At 37.1% G+C, this 17,103-nt stretch overlaps 1 protein-coding gene across 2 annotated transcripts in view; it reads right to left on the bottom strand.

The window, feature by feature from the left end:
* Positions 1 to 9,386: 9,386 nt before the first annotated feature.
* LOC115232584 (serine/threonine-protein kinase 19-like) overlaps positions 9,387 to 17,103 on the bottom strand; it is a 92,192-nt gene continuing 84,475 nt past the window's right edge. Inside the window, exons 6-8 of one of the 2 annotated variants that reach the window (XM_036500177.1) lie at positions 16,210 to 16,366; positions 11,673 to 11,761; positions 9,387 to 10,651 (exon numbers count right to left, since the gene is read on the bottom strand). In XM_036500177.1, coding sequence (XP_036356070.1) covers positions 10,609 to 10,651; positions 11,673 to 11,761; positions 16,210 to 16,366 — 289 coding nt within the window. In that variant the 3' untranslated portion in view covers positions 9,387 to 10,608. The remainder of the gene's footprint in view (positions 10,652 to 11,672; positions 11,762 to 16,209; positions 16,367 to 17,103) is intronic. The other variant, XM_029802549.2, reaches the window with a different exon arrangement.

Here is a 17,103-nt window from a genome sequence, read left to right as displayed (position 1 = left end):
ATTTTATCAACACCAGATGGATAAATTCTGGAGAGGGATATAATTAAATATGACATCTTGTCTGATACTTTGCCACCCACATACCTAGTCCTGCAGCTGCTAATAATAATAATGAGGATAATAATAATAATCCTTTCTACTATAGGCACAAGGCCTGAAACTTTAGAGACGTGGAATAGTCGATTACATTGATCCCAGTGCTCAATTGGAATTTATTTTATCAATCCCAAAAGGATGAAAGGCAAAGTCAACCCTGGTGGCATTTGAACTCAGAATGTAGTGTCAGAAGGGATGTTCAGTGCAGTAACAATTGTCAGCTCACTGCCTTAATAATAATAATCCTTTCCACTATAAGCACAAGGCCTGAAATTTGGTGGAGGGAGATAGTTGATTATATTGACCTTGGTGGAATTTGAACTCAGAACATAAATAATGGTTTCAAATTTTGACACAATAACAGCAATTTTAGAGGTGGGGGCCAGTTGATTACATTGATTTCAGTGCTCAACCTCAAAATGATGAAATGCAAAGTTAACTTTAGCGGAATCTGAACACAGAATGTAGACAAACAAAATGCCACTAAACATTTTGTCTGGCATGCTAATGATTCTGCCAGCTTGTAGCCTTAATAATAATAGTGGTTTCATATTTTAGTATAGGACCAGCAATTAAGGTCCTTTACCAAAATATGAAGGGTAAATTGATTACATCAGCTCCAGTCCTTGGCAGGTGCAATATTTTCTTGACCCCAAAAGGATGGAAGGCAAAGCTAATGTCAATGGGGTTTTAATTCAAAATATAAAGAGCTAGAAGAAAATCTATTAAGCATTTTGTCCAGTGCACTAAAAGTTCTACTAGCTCACAGCCTTAATAATAATAATAATAATAAATTCTGGTTTAGGCACAAGTCCAGGATTTTGAAGAGAGGTGGTTATTAGATATTATTGACCCCAGTAATTGACAAGTACTATATTTTGACTCCAGAAAGGCTGAGAGGCAAAGATGACCTTAGTGGGATTTGAATTTAAAACATAAAGAGTTGCAACAAATATCACAAAGTATCTTTTCTAATGTTCTAATGATTCTGCTAGTTTACCATCTTTGGTTTCTAATTTAAGCACAAGTTCAGCAATTTTGAGTGAACCAAGTTCCAGTAGTTGACTGGTACTTTATTTCATCAAACTTTGCAGGATGAAAGGCAAAGTTGACAATGACAAGATTTGAGCTCAGCACATAAAGAACCAGAACTAAAGGGTAGTTGATTGGTAGAACTATCAGAGCATTATACAAAATAATAATAGCAATAATAATAATAATTCTTTCTACTATAGGCACAAGGCCTGAAACTTTTGGGGAGGGGGTAAGTCTATTACATTGACCTTAGTGCTCAACTGGTCCTTATTTTATTGACCATGAAAGGAGGAAAGGAAAAGTTGACATCAGTGGAATTTGAACTCAGAATCTAAAGATGGCTGAAATGCCTCTAAGCATTTTGTCTGGTGTGCTAATGATTCTGCCAGCTCTCTGCCTTAATAATAATAATAATAATAATAATAATAACCCTTTCTACTAAAGGCACAAGACCTGAAATTTGTGGGGAGGGGACTAGCTGATTGCATCAACCCCAGTGTTTCACCAGTACTTAATTTATTGACCTGAAAGGATGAAAAGCAAAGTTGACCGTGGCAGAATTTGAACTCAGAACATAAAGACAGACAAAATACTGCTAAGCATTTAGCCCGACATGCTAACGAGGGGATGAGTTGATTACATTGACCCCACTGGTACTTGTTTTATCGACCTCGGAAGGACGAAAGATAAAGTCAACCTTGGTGGAATTTAAACTCAGAACATAGCAACAAGCGAAATACCACTAAACATTTTATCCAGCACGCTAACGATTCTGCCAGCTTGCTGCCTTAATAATATTAATAATAATATTTAAAGGATTGATGTTACTCTTCCAGAAAGTAAAGAAACCATAAGAAGAGTGTGACTGTAATTGAATGAACAATATTTCGACATCTTGTGTGTCTTCCACAAGTTCAAAATAAACATCTCAATCTACTTCCTTTGGATGTCGGAATATTGTTCATTTGATAACAGTCGCACTCTTCTTATTGTTTCTTTACTTTCTGGAGGAGTAACATCTATCCTTTAAATATTACCAAAATGAAGTAGATTGAGATGTTCATTTTGAAGACACATGAGATGTCGAAATATTGTTCATTCGATAACAGTCGCACTCATCTTATTGTTAATAATAACAATAATACTTTCTATCATAGACACAAAACCTGAAATTCTGGGGGAGGGGGTTAGTCAATTACATCAACCCTGAAAGGATGAAAGGTAAAGTTGGCCTTAGTAGAATAATGATAATGATAAATTGCATGTTTTAGTAAATTTAAAAAAAAAACAAACAAAAAAACAATGAGAATCTGTATGAGGTCGGTGAATTTGCTAGAAATAGCTATCAAATCTCCCACAAAGCATACCTATCATGAAGGAAGAGAAGATACATTGGATAATGAAGTCCTAGACACACTTCAATGCCTTGATCATGGGTCTTCTCACTCATAGATTATCTGGGCTTATCACCTCAATGTGTCAGAAGACACACACACACACGCACACAAATTTTATATGTATTACATGCACACAGAATTATGAATAGGAATTTGTATATGTGTGTGTGTATCAGACTATACAGAAAATTCTTGTCTAAAAGCTGTACTGTCTCCAGTGCAGGGTATCCAAAATGTTATCTTATAAAGACATAACACTTGTCATTTGTAAGAAGTGAGTCAGTTGATTAAATCAATCTCAGTACATGACTGGTGATGATTTTATCAAAGCTATAGGAGACGAAGGACAAATATGACCAAGAGAGATTTAAAGTTTACATTCTAAGTTCAAATTTTACCCAAATTAACTTTGCTTTCCATCTCTCTGAAATGCAATATGAGTGGTGTGCAGGGATTGACACATTTGACCCATCCTCTACACACAAATTGCTAGCCTGCTGGCAAAACTACTACTACTACTGCTGCTGCTGTTGCAAAGGAATTAGTAGCATCATTAGAGTGTAAGAAAAAAATTCTATCTGGCATTTCTTCTGACTCATCCTGGGGTCAACTTTGCTTTTCATCCTTTGGGGGGGGGGGGTTAATAAAAGAGACTACAAGCCAAGTACAGGGGTTTATTTCCTTTCATATGAGCACAGTTTGGACTGGAAGTGATTTTGTTTGGTTTAGAAAAATAAGACTGTAAAATGCTGGCCAATCATTGAGTAACAAACAATATTTTTTATTTGTGTACCATGTATACACAGTCTCTCTTTCTCTCTCTCTCTATATATAGACATACATACATACACACATGTATCATCATCATCTAACACCCAAATTCTATGCTTGCATGAGTTGGACAGTTCAACAGGAGCTGATAAATGCAAAGACTGCATCATCCTCAACTGTTTGCTTTGGTATGGTTTCTTTGGCTATGTGCCCTTTCTAAAAACAAGTACTTTACAGCATGTACTAGATGCTTTTTTTTGTGGCACAAATATTTGTAAGGTTGCTATGCAACTTGCAAAAATTAAGAACCCTTTCAACTGAGTGGGGTTACAGTAGAGAGGAATATCTAACTACCTATCTATCTATACACACACACACATATTAAATACATATATACACATATGATGTTACATAATCCACACATAACTGTTCCTCTTTTAATTAATTTTCTGTTAAAATTTCTTGTAATAAAATAATAATTGTTTCTAAAATAGACACAAGTGGGGAGGAGATTAGTTGATTACATTGACATGGTATTTCTCTTTATCAACCCTAACAGGATGCAAGCAATGCTGACTTTGGTAGGATTAAACTAAGATCCAGAATAAATATACAAAATATTTTTCCCAGTAATAATAAAGGTTTGGAGACCAAAATTTGTTGGGGAAGGATTAGTCGATGATATCAACCTCAGTATGTGGCTGCTATTTTATTTTACACATCCTGAAAAGTTGACCTTGGTAAAATTTGAACTCCGAACATAAAGAATCACAACAAATACTGCAGAGCATTTTGTTTGATGCTATGCTGACTCTTCCAAACCACTGACAGAGTAATAATAATCATACTTTCTTTCTACTATAGGCACAACGCTTGATAATTTGGGGGAGGAGGCTAGTTGAATACATTGATCACAGTGTTTAAATGGTACTTATTTCATCAACCCTGAAAAGTTGAAAGGCAAAACACTGGTATTTGAACTCAAAATATAAAGATGTATAAAATGCTGGTAAACATTTTATCTGGCATGCTAATGTCTATTGACTCTGAAAGGTAAAGTCGACCTCAGCAGAATTTGAAATTAGAAAGTAAAGATGGATGAAATGCTGCTCAGCATTTTGTCCAGCATGCTTAACAATTCAGCCGACTTAATAATAATAGTAATCCTTTCTACAAAAGGCACAAGGCCTAAAATTTTGAGGGAAGTGGACTAATCGATTACATTGACCTCCCCAGATAAAATGCATCTAAGCATTTTGTCCAGCATGCTGATGATTCTGTCAGCTTTCTTGCCTTAATAACAATATAGAGTTTCCTTCAAGTTATTTTATACTTTTGACTTTTTTGTTTTGGTTTAAATAATTTGGTTGCATGGCTATTCTTTATTTCATTTAAAAAAATTTTTATATTTTAGTTTTTTTTCTCATAAACACTCACTACATATACTTACACACACACATATATAGATCAAATTTTCAGAAAACAAAAGAAGACAAGTGAGGGATCAACAAACAGGTGTATTAGTTTGATTCTTGGGAAGAAAGGAAACGTCTTTGATATTTTGAGACTGTGCTCTTTGACAGAAAGGGTTGAGAGGAGAAAAATGGAGAGAGAAAAAATGTGTAGGGATTAACAGTTTAACATGAGATGACCAGAAGAAAGAGGTTGAGTGGAAGGGAGATAATAATGGTGACCAGGTTGAACTGGGGTGCACAAGTGTGTGCATGAGTGTATAGTATGTGTGAATGGGGGGAGCACATGTGAATGTATGTGTGGGCAAACTTAAAATTATGTAGGCGTCTGTGTGTGTGTAAGTAACCTAGTGCATGCATTGTGTGGAGTGATGTGTGTTTCATGTATTTGTGTGGGTATGGACATGTGTATATGTGTGAGGCTATCATGTGTGTGTGTGTTAGTGCATGAAATAGTGTGCGTGTGTGTATGTTCATGCGAGAAAGTTGCATGTGTTTATGCATGTTGTGTGCATGTGTATATTGTCTGTGCTCAGGCATGTTGTGTGCATTCGAATTGTGCTTTTAGGGTGAATACTGTGTGTTGTGGGGCAATGCATGGAAGTGAGAGGTGGGATAGGGGTGACAAGAGTTAGGGGTTGGAGGTATTGAGTGCTAGTGTGTGTGGAGTAGGAAAGTGTGCATGTGTATGTGAGAAGGTGCATAATGGTGTGTGGTGTGGGTAATGAGCTGAACAGCGTGTAGAGGTGTTTGTATCGTGGTGTACGTGGGTGTCTGCATAATGGTATGTGGTGTGGGTGCATGTTCATGTGAGTGTGTGTGTAATGGAGTGTGGTGTGAGTACTGAGTTGAACAGTGTGTATGGGTATTTGTATAATGGCTCTACCTCTTTCTCTCCCCACCTCACACACACCAAAATTTACACACTTTTCTGCAAGTGTATATTGAGCACTTTAAAGTCTTAAATGCAAAATTTTAAATACACTGCATATGTATATAAAATAATAATGATGGACTCTCCCATCAAAGATGATGTATGAGTGTTCAGCTTTTGCTGAATGACCCACACAAATGATTTGTTTATAGTGATCAAATGTTCATGTCACACATTAGCTCACTCCCTTCATCAAATTGACATTGTTTGAGCAAGTGCACTGTGTGCCACATGTGAGGTGTCGAAGTGATCACAATGCAACATGAGATGAAGCATTTTACTCAAGAACACAATGCACCATCCGGTCTAGGAATTGAAATCATGATCTAGCGATTGTGAGTGCAATACCCTAACCACTAGGCCATGTGCCCTCAATAATACTAATCCTTTCTGTTATAGGCACAAGGCCTGAAATTTGGGGGATTACGTCAACCTCAGTGTTCAACTGATATTTATTGACCCGAAAAGGATGAAAGGCAAAGTAGACCCCAGCAGCATTTGAACTTGGAATGTAAAGACAGATGAAATGCCACTAAGTATTTTGCCCAACACATAACAATTCTGCCAGGTCACTGCCTTAATAATAATAATTCTTTCTACTATAGGCACAAGGCCTGAAATTTGGGGAAAGGGGGCTAGTCGATTGCATTGACCCCCAGTGTTCCACTGGTACTTCTTTTATTGATCCTGAAAGGATGAAATGCAAAGTCAACCCCGACAGAATTTGAACTTAGAACTTAAAGAAGGACGAAATGCTGCTAAGCATTTGACCTGGCATGCTAAATAATAAAGAGTTTCCTTCAAGTTATTCTTTACTTTTTTTCCTTTTTTGTTTTGGTTTAAATATTTTGGCAGTGGGGTTATTCTTTACTTTATATTTTTGAATTTTTATATTTTAGTTTTTTCTCATGAACTCTCACTATGTGATACACACACACACACATACATATATATATACACACATACATATATACCCATACATGTACATACACACACATAGTTCCTTTCCAACAAAGAGCTAAGCTTGAAATGTCAAAAACTCTCTTTTTACCGAGCATCAAACCAATATATTCCCTGTGCACACACACACACATACATATATTCCATTTTCCTCTTTCCCTCCTTCTCCACTTTCCTTAATCATCTATAACTCACCTTTGAGAATTTCACCAGCCTACATTCCAATTTATTGGCTGCTGTCTTCACCTGTCTTCAGATGTTGTGGCTCTCTCTCTCTTCTTCTTCACACACACGCACCAAATGTACACCAAAATTTACACACTTTTCTGCAAGTGTGTAATTAAGCACGTTAAAGTTTTGTGTGTAAAATTTTAAGTATAGTCCATATGTATAGAAAATAATAATAATAATGGTTTCAAATTTTGGCACAAGGCTAGCAATGTGGGGGGAGGGGCAAGTCAATTACATTGACACCAGTGCTCAACTGGTACTTATTTTATTAACCCCAAAAGGATGAAAGGTGAAGATGACCTCAGCAGAATTTCAACTCAGATTGTAGAGGGTGAAATGCTGCTAAACATTCTGCCTGGCATGCTAATGATTCTATGCATATCAAAATAGGTTCAGAACCAATTTTTGTTCCCCAACACAACTCGTATACACTTTCATAATAGTGTGTGTGTGTGTGTGTATATATATACACAAAATAAGAAATAGACCTTAATCAATAATCAACTACCAGATAATACCCAATCACATAATTTATTAAACCACTACATATGAACATGAAGGTCAAACATAATAGTATAGAACAAAATAATGCACATCAATGAGTAATATGATACAATAAGTACAGTATGTATAAGTGAATATAAATAAATATAAATATAAACTACATCTTACAGCTGTTTCAGCCATGCAGGCATGGGCATCTCATTATGCTCATACTAGCCAGGTGTAATAAGTTAATATGTGGTTATAAATGAGACACTCACAAAAATATCCCAAGGCCTCTTCAGAAATTATAAAGTACAAACTATTCATATTTAGTTTAGTTTGTACTTTATAATCTCTGAAGAGGCCTTGGGATATTTTTGTGAGTGTCTCATTTATAACCACATATTAACTTATCACACCTGGCTAGTATGAGCATAATGAGATGCCCATGTCTGCATGGCTGAAACAGCTGTAAGATGTAGTTTATATTTATATTTATTTATATTCACTTATACATACTGTACTTATTGTATCATATTACTCATTGATGTGCATTGTTTTGTTCTATACTATTATGTTTGACCTTGATGTTCATAGGTAGTGGATTATTGATTAAGGTGTATTTCTCCATTTTCTTATTTTGTATTATTAATTTGTGGTAAAACATTTTACCTTTGCCCATATAATACAATAAATGAATTAATTGCATCGCAATTCTTAACATTTATGTATTAACTTTGTTGGGTGCTTTACTGGCAGTATATTGGATATATGTTATCCCATGGTGGGTTGCACTCACAACCCCTATCTCAATTTATATATTCGTGTGTGTGTGTGTGTGTGTGTGTGTGTGTGTGTATGTAGGACTAGGAACAGTAGATGATTTGAAGAATACATAAATTCAATGATATTGTTTATAAAGAAAAGACTGAGATGAGCTGAATGGTTCAGGATAGACCAAAATATAAAAATAATCTGTGTGTGTATATGTATGTATATGTGTGTGTGTGTGTGTGTAGGCACAGGCATGACTGTGTGGTAAGAAGTTTGCTTCCTAATGACATAATTCTGGGTTCAGTTCTACTGCATGGCACCTTGGGTAAGTGTCTACTAAAACTCTGGATTGACCAAAGACTTGAGAGTGGATTTGATAGATAAAAACTGAAAGAAGCCTGTGTGTATATATATATATATTAATCATTTATAGGATTCATGTGAATCACGGTATTTTCTATATATAATATATATATATATATGTATGTCATTATGTCTATATTTGTCCCCCACCACCACTTAATAAGTGATGCTAGTTTGTTTATGTCCACAAAACTTTGTGGTTCAGTAAAACAAGACTGATAGAGTAAGTACCAAGCTTTAAGAAAGAAGTACTGGGGTTAGTTTATTTGACAAAACCCTTTAAGGTGGCATCCCAGCATGGTTGCAGTCTATTGACTGAAAAAAGTAGAAGATATGTATATCTTTTATCTTTTACTTACTTCAGTCATTGGATTGTAGTCATGCCAGGACATTGCTCTGAAGGGTTTAGTCAAACACGCACACACATAGGAGTAGGCATGGCTGTGTGATTAAGAAGCTTGCTTACCAACCATGTGATCTAGGGTTCAGTCCCACTGCATGGTAACTTTGACAAGTGACTTTTATTACATAAAGCCTTAGGCTAACCAAAACCTTGTGAGTGGATTTGGTCAAAGAAAACTGAATGAAACTCAGTGTGTGTGTTTGTGTGTACTCTTGCATGGACATCATGTAATAGCTGTACATGAGCATCAAGTGATGTTGCTAATTTCCAGACTTCTGTGAAAAATATGTCTAGCCATGGAGAAATATTAATTGGAAACAGGTGAAGTTTAGTGACAAGAAGGGCATCCAGCAGTAGAAAATCTGCCTCAACAAATTCTGTCTGACTCACGTAAACATGGAAAAGTGGACATTAAATAATTATGATTATGTATATATAATATTATACACGTCATGAGAGAGAGATAGAAAAAAAAATTATCTCCTTTATATTTTTCTAATTTTCTTTTTGAATTCCTTATAATTATTTTTTGCAATAAAAAAAAATAAAGGAAAAAGGAGAAAAGAAATAGGGTTTAGAGTTTCACTAGGCATTGACATCTGAGATTTTATGGTATTCTATAGACACTGTTCTACTGATTTGTTTGGGTTGTCATTTCTATGTTGTGTGATGTTGGTTTCTTCATTAGAGATTGATTGTCTTCTTTGAAATGAGTCATTATATATAGTGGTAGAGTTTACTTTCTCCTCTGCTTCACACATGCATATAGGAGGAGGGGATGAAGAGATTGAGAAAATTAGGAAGAAAAAGAAGGAAAGAAAAGAAGAATTGAGGAAGCTCGGAGGAAGACAACAAGAGAGGTAGGAGAAAAGGAAGAACAAAGGGGTAACTGGTTGAAGTAATGAGATATGAAAGGTAAGACAATAAGGAAAAGAAGAGGTTGGGTGGAGAAGTTGTAGAGACAAATAAACTAACACACAACAAAACTAGGTTGAGCTTGTGAAACAGTTGTTCTGCACAAACATAATGTTAATACTAATGGATACTTTAAGGTATAAAGTGGGAAGAATAGCCCTCCTGTTGAAGTTCAACAAATAATTAGATATGACCTTGCAGATTGAGGGCCAGAAAAAATACATACTTAGCTACACACAAGACAGAGAGGAGTAGAGAGAGAGTGTATAGTTGTATCACTGAAGACTGAGCTGTCAGATTTACTTGTGCTGTTTTCTTGGAAATAATGCCTGTTAATTTCTTTGCGGGTCTTCTTCAAATACAGTTAGAATTTATGGAGTAAAACAGTTTCCGTGTGTTTTTGCCAGAATATGGCTGAAAGACGTTGATAGTCAGAGCCAAACAGAGAATGGGTGGGGGAAGGAAGGCAGTATAACCCAGACTGAGACAACAATTGGTGGTGCTGGTGGGAGTTTAAGAAAGAAAGTACTGTAAACAGAGGCAAAGTAGGGTGGCCCACACTGATAGTCTCTTGGCTCAAATCCAATATACCGCTGCTTTGTATCTGAGATTCTCCAAGTGCTTGTTTTCAAACTGAAGTAGAAGTTAAAGTAGTTAATAGTTGTGGTGGTGGCAGCGGTGGTGGTGGTGGTTGTCGATCTAATCCAGATGGAGGAATAAGATCATTAATCTTTGACCCACAAGCAGATGCTTGCAACATATGCAGTTGCATCATTCACGCAGTCGCAACAAGATTCCGTTTGTGGTTTGGATGCTGGAAACACAAAACAAAGGGAAAACAATTAAGATGAAATAAATAAATAAATGAAGGGAAAAAAAAGCTCTGAAGTTCAATGGTTGAGAGGTCACAGTGGTGGATTACTGAGTCACAAGGTCAAGTTCAAATTTAACTATTATAGCAGTGATGTGGCTCTTGTCAATGTACACAACACTGACTGAGAAACAAAAACCCCAAAAACAAAAGAAATAAGTCAAAGAGATAGTCTCTAAGTTGTAGCTCAAGTTGTTAAAAATCGCAACCAAGTCTTTATCAAATTGCATCTCACTATTTTAGAAAAGAATGGAAACATTGGACAATATAGTAACAGATGCAAAAATAATGGAATGGTCATAGCTGGAACACATTTGATCAGAGGTCTTCTTGATCTGGACTGACCTAGAGCTAAAAAACAACAATATTCTTAGACTAAATGAAAAAGCTAAGACCAGGAATTAAAATTGGATGATCTGGAATTTATCTTCACAACATTCCACTATAATAAAAAATAATAATGTTTCAAATTTTACCACAAGGCCAGCAATTTTGGGAGAGGGGTTACATCAATTACACCATCTCCAGTGTTCAACTGGTACTTATTTCATTGACCTTGAAAGCATGAAAGCCAAAGTCGATCTCAATGAAATTTAAACTCAGAATGTAAAGACAGACAATATGCTTTGCAAGGCCAACAATTTCAAGGGAGGGATTAAGTCTATTACTTCGACTCAAGTGCTTAGCTGGTACTTTTTTTTTATTGACCCTGAAAGGATGAAAGGCAAAGTCAGTGTCAATGAAAATTGAACTCAGAATGTAAAGATAGATGAAATGTCCATTAAGCATTTTGCCCGGTGTGCTCAACGATTCTGCCAGCTTACTGCCTTCAATATTCATTTCTGATTTAGGTACAAGGCCAGCAATTTTGAAGGAAGTGGGTTAGTTAATAGTACCAGTTTATTTTACCTATCCAATACCTTATTAAATCCAGCCCCATTTTAAATGAGAGTATGTCACTTACCAGTCAACCAAGTCAGCACCAATAATATCATGAATATGGTAGACTATACCCAACCTAGCTAGACGAGGCCACTTCCGTTGTTCCAGATCCTGTAATGAAAATGAAGACAAAATATTCTTAATGTTTATTTGGGAGGGAAAGAAGCACAGCTGATATATATATATATATATTATATATATATATATATATATATATATATATATATATATATATATATATATATATATATTATATATATATATATATAGAGAGAGAGAGAGAGAGAGAGAGAGTGAGAGAGAGGAGAGAAAGGGGAAACAGAATGAAAATAGACAGATGATGAGAGAAATATAATTGTGGAGTCACACAGATACATAAGCCAATAAAAGAAATAAATATCTAAATGAAATCTGGATATACTGATGGATACAGAAGTGGAGTTAAGTGACTTGCTTAGGAGCACCCACATACTGGTTTGCTCAAAGTGGATATAGAATATAAGAAAGGAGAGTTATGAAAATTGCTTAAGCCTGCAACGTCATCTCCACGCAAATATTGGTAGAATGTTTGTCTTCTCCAAACCCAAACAGTGAAGTGGCAGAGTGTACTGGGTGCTTTTATGCAGCTCTGGGCACGGGGGCTTTTTATGTGGCACCAGCACCTACAAGCCTGTTAGATTAGGGATGCTCAGCTATGGCCATATCAGTGCAATCTTCTCTCTTGCACACTACATCTGATGCTATGTATACCCAGTTTTCTCTCAAATCACTTACACTGTTGTATTGGGTCATCACATAAATAATTTGGTTTTTTCAATTGCATAAACTACAAGTCAGACGGGGAGAGGATAAACTACCTCTATTAATTTGCTATAAAAGCAGGTAGTAATTTCACCTTGTACTTATTCTTAGTGCAAGTTTTGAAGAGTGCAGTTCGATTTTAATAGTTATTTTTTCAAAGCTATAATGGAAGTGACAAAGGAGCATATTTAGCATATTTTGCTTTATGAGTTCAAAAAGGCAACAACGCAATGGAAAGTGTAAGGAATATTAATGCAGTATGTGGGGATTGGACAATAAGTACAAGCCAGTGTCAACGGTGGTTCTAGAAATTCTGAGCTGGAAACTACAGCCTAGAAGATGAGTCTCATCCCGGAAGATCTGCAGAGCTTGACTAAGATGTTCTGCAAACCCTGCGGGAACAAAATCCCATTGTAACTGTTGAGGAACTAGCAGAGAAGCTTGGATTTGGTAATCTGACCATTCATTGACACCCGCATGCCATCAGAAAAGTCAGAAAATTGGGTCAATGAGTTCCTCACAAACTTTCTGAGTCTAATTGCACACAAAGTGAATGTGTGCTCTTCTTTGTTGCTATGTCTCATGAATGAACCTTTTTTTGGACAGAATAATGACTGGTGATGAGAAATGGGTTCTCTATAAAAATGTCAAGTGCCAACAGTGGGTAGGGAAAGAAGAAACACCGGCACCCCAGGTTAAAAAAGGTCTTCACCCATGTAGGGTGTTATCTGTTTGGTGGGATATGAAAGGTTTAGTCCACTTTAAACTTGTAAACCCAAACCAAATGATAACAAAGTAGATCTACTGAAAGAAGCTTGAGTGGCTTAAGTCAGAGCTAGAAGAAAAACGACCATCTTCAGTTTCAAGACAAATGGTGTTCTTCCATCAGTATAATGCTTGGCCACATACAACAAGTATGACATTCCAAAGGCTGGAGCAGTTTAGATGGGAAACGATACCCCACCCACCATATTCACCAGACATTGCCCCATCTGATTATCATTTATACAGCGGTCTTCAAAATCATTGACAGCAAAAATATGAATTTTGTAGACAAGGTCAGAACAGTAGTGGAGGAGTATTTTTCGTCACAGACAAGTGAATTTTGGAAAAGGGGCCTTGCAAGTCTACCAGATAAATCTTAGAGCATTGTAGAAAATGAAGGATAGTATAGTTTAGATTAAGTAGAAAAAAACTGTATTATGTAAGGGATGACCCAATATATGCACACTGACATTACTCATCCAGTGAAGCATACTGGCTTAATTTCTTTCAAGTCTTCTCATATCCTCAGTAGGCACAGCTCATGTCTCACTGCCATGTAGCATAGCCGTTTGTATACAAGCATCGTACAATCTGCCTTTCGCTCTGAAGGAGAGGCCCTTCATTACTAACAGAATTAGTAGCTCTCTGAACTTTACCTAGTCTGTTCTTTTGGAACAACCACCTCCACTACTAACTTGGTCACCTAAGTAACGGAAAGTGTCTACTACTTCTAAGAATCACCCTGACATATGAGGCAGTCCATTTTTTTTCCAAATGTAAAGGCTACTTTTTCTGTTAGACATCTAGTGATACCACTGCACCTCTTACATGTCCATTGTTGGCATTGGGTGCACAGAGTTTCTCCTGACACCTTTTCTACATATCAAGCAGGGTCATGTTATTTGTCTATTTTCATACTTTGGTCATTTGCTACATTACTTTTACAATACTTTGGTCTTCACTACATTAACTCTAAGGCCCCGTGATCCCAGACTTTGCTTCTATACCTGAAATTTCTTCCTTAGTTCTGGTAGTGATTCAGCAATAAGAACAAGGTCATTGGCATAAAGAAACTCCCAAGGGCAGCCAGTCTTAAATTCCTCAGTTATAGCTTGAAGGACCATGTTAAATAAGAGGGGGATAAGAACTGAACTAAACTCCTTGTTATACTCATTGGTAACTCTCACCTTACTAACAGCATCCCTGTACATGGCTTGTACAGGTCTCACCAGCCACTCATCTATCCTTAGCTTTTGCATTACCTACCAGATAAGGAAGTGGGGAACCCTGTCAAAAGCTTTCTCCATGTCAACAAAAGCCAGAAATAGAGGTATATTTTTGGCCAAATATTTTTCCTGCAGTTGCTTCACCAGGAAGATAGTATCAGTGGTACTTTTCTCTGGCACAAATCCAAACTGCATCTTATCTATGCTAACTCTCTTCCTAATTAATTGAGTTATGACCCTTTCTGCAACTTTCATCACCTGGTCCAGCAATTTGATGCTGATTAACTATATGGGTGACCAAATCATCTCCCACTCTACCAGAGATTTTAAGCATCTCACTGGTGATTCCTGATGGGCCAGAGGTTTTCTCTATCTTCATCTCCTTAATTACTTTATCTACTAAGCTACTGTCGATTCAAATAGCCAGCCCCCTCAGTTGGGTCCACATTAGGCAGGCTCTCCTTCTCCCATGCATTTCCTACATTTAGCAACCTTTCATAGTGACACTTCCAAGCCTCCTTCTTAGCTGAATCACTAACTACAAGTGAGCCATCGTCTATGCAAACACATTTCTCTGGCACACTGTCTTGCAATCTGAAACTCTTGATGCCCCTGGTCCTCACAATGCAGAACATTGGCAAACTTCCTCCTTTCTGCTTCTCCCCTGGCTAAGTATACCCATCTTCTAGCCTCCCTCTGAGCTACCTGATATAGTTCTCTGCTACCAGCATTCTGCTAGTCCTTCCATGGCTGTTTCTTTGCTCTAATGGCCTTGTCTATGGCATTGTTCCACCATCACATCATCCTAGATCTAGTTGGACTTTGCACTAGCAGCAGATTTGGTCTGTTGCACTCAGCAAGCTGTCCTGCAGGAATTCTCAGCTGCCATCTATATTACAAGTCTGTAGTTCCTCCTCCTTTTTGTTAAATTTCTCACTTAGGGTGTTCCTAAATATCAGACCATATAAAAGATCCTTAAGTTTTCCAATCCTTCTTTTCCAGATTGGTCTGCGTCTTGGCATCTTTCTAGCCTAAAGTCTAAAGTCATTAATGACTAGTCTATGCTGGGGGCTACATTCTTAACCAGGGAAGGTATTTGCATTTACGAGCAACCATGTATCTCGCTGTATGTTGAGAATGTAATCAATCTGACGAGTGTGGTCATCCGGTTGGTAGGTTATCAGTTGACTGGTGGGATTCCTGACATTGGTATTGCAGATCATTAGGTTATTTGTGCCACAGAACTCCAGTACCTTTTCTCCCTCATCATTTTGGTAACCAATTCCATGGCTCCCATGTACACCATGGAAGATAACTGGCTGTGAGAAGAATGCCCACACCACCTACTCTATCACTCTTACCATCCCAGAAGATTTTATACCAATGTGTCTTACCCATGAGGAACCTGGATGAAGTTCCCCTCCACCTTACTTCTTGACTGCAACATGCATCAACATGAGCCATAAGCCAGAAATTGGAGTTGGGTAGAGATATAGCTGATTAAACTGATGTAAGTACATGACTGGTAAGTATTTTATCAACTAAAGAATGATGAAAGCAAAGTCAATCCTAAGCAGGATTTGGACCTTGGACATAAGGATTTTAATTAAATACCATAAGGAAGTATTTTGTCTGATAGCAATGATACAATTAATTCTACCCTCCACTTCCTTCAGCACCATATGATATAATAAATATATAACTAAATAAATAAAAATAGACATTTCAATCCCAATGAAAATGTTTAAAAGGTATAGAATTACTTACATCTTTGAAAATTTCTTTGTATTTTGTTTTCTTAATAATTGTAATGGCAGCTTTCCGGCCTCGAATTAAATTTTTCATAAAAATACCAGCATTAGGGATAGAAAGCCACCAGGTACCTGAATCTCGTACAGTTAATACAGATGCCTTTACTAGATGCCTGAAAGTAGAGATGGACCAACATTACAATTTACAGTTTATGGCCAGTAACTTCCTTCAGTTATATTAGTGCCATTTGAATGTATGATGCTTGTGTGTGAACAGCTATACTTCATGGTAGTGAGACAAGGGCTGTGGATGTGGAAGACATGCGTAGACTAGAGAGAAATGAAGGCAACATGCTTCACTGGATGTGCAACATCAGTGTGCATGTAAGACAAAATGCAAACCTATTGAAAGAAAAGTTGAACATAAGAGGAATTAAATGCAGCATGCAAAAGAGAAGACTACATTGGTTTGGACAAGTGATGCGTATGAATGAAGACAGCTGTATAAAGAAGTGCCAATCACTGAAAGTGGAGGGTATCTTCAGAAAAGGGAGACCCAGGAAGACATGGGATGAAGTGGTAAGGACCAACTCAGGATGTTGGGCCACATGGGGGAAATGACAATGAACCAAGATGTCTGGCTATATAAAGTTCTTGAGAAGACTCGCCTACATCAAACACACAGCACCTCTAGAAGTGCTGTGTGTTCCACCCACATGTAACAAGAAAACTTTTCATCCACCCTACCCCAACAGACCAAACTACATCTCTTCCTCATATCTTCTCTTCCATGCACCCCAATCCTGTCCTCATGGCCCTGTTCATTGTATCATTGCTATCCAGTAACTCCTGCCATATATACCCAGGTTTTCACCACTTGCTACATTCCCCTCACCCCACTCTCTACTCA

This window comes from Octopus sinensis, linkage group LG2, assembly GCF_006345805.1.
Source record: "Octopus sinensis linkage group LG2, ASM634580v1, whole genome shotgun sequence".
Classification (NCBI taxonomy): Eukaryota; Metazoa; Mollusca; class Cephalopoda; order Octopoda; family Octopodidae; genus Octopus; species Octopus sinensis.
This window is presented reverse-complemented; position numbering and strand designations above follow the sequence as displayed.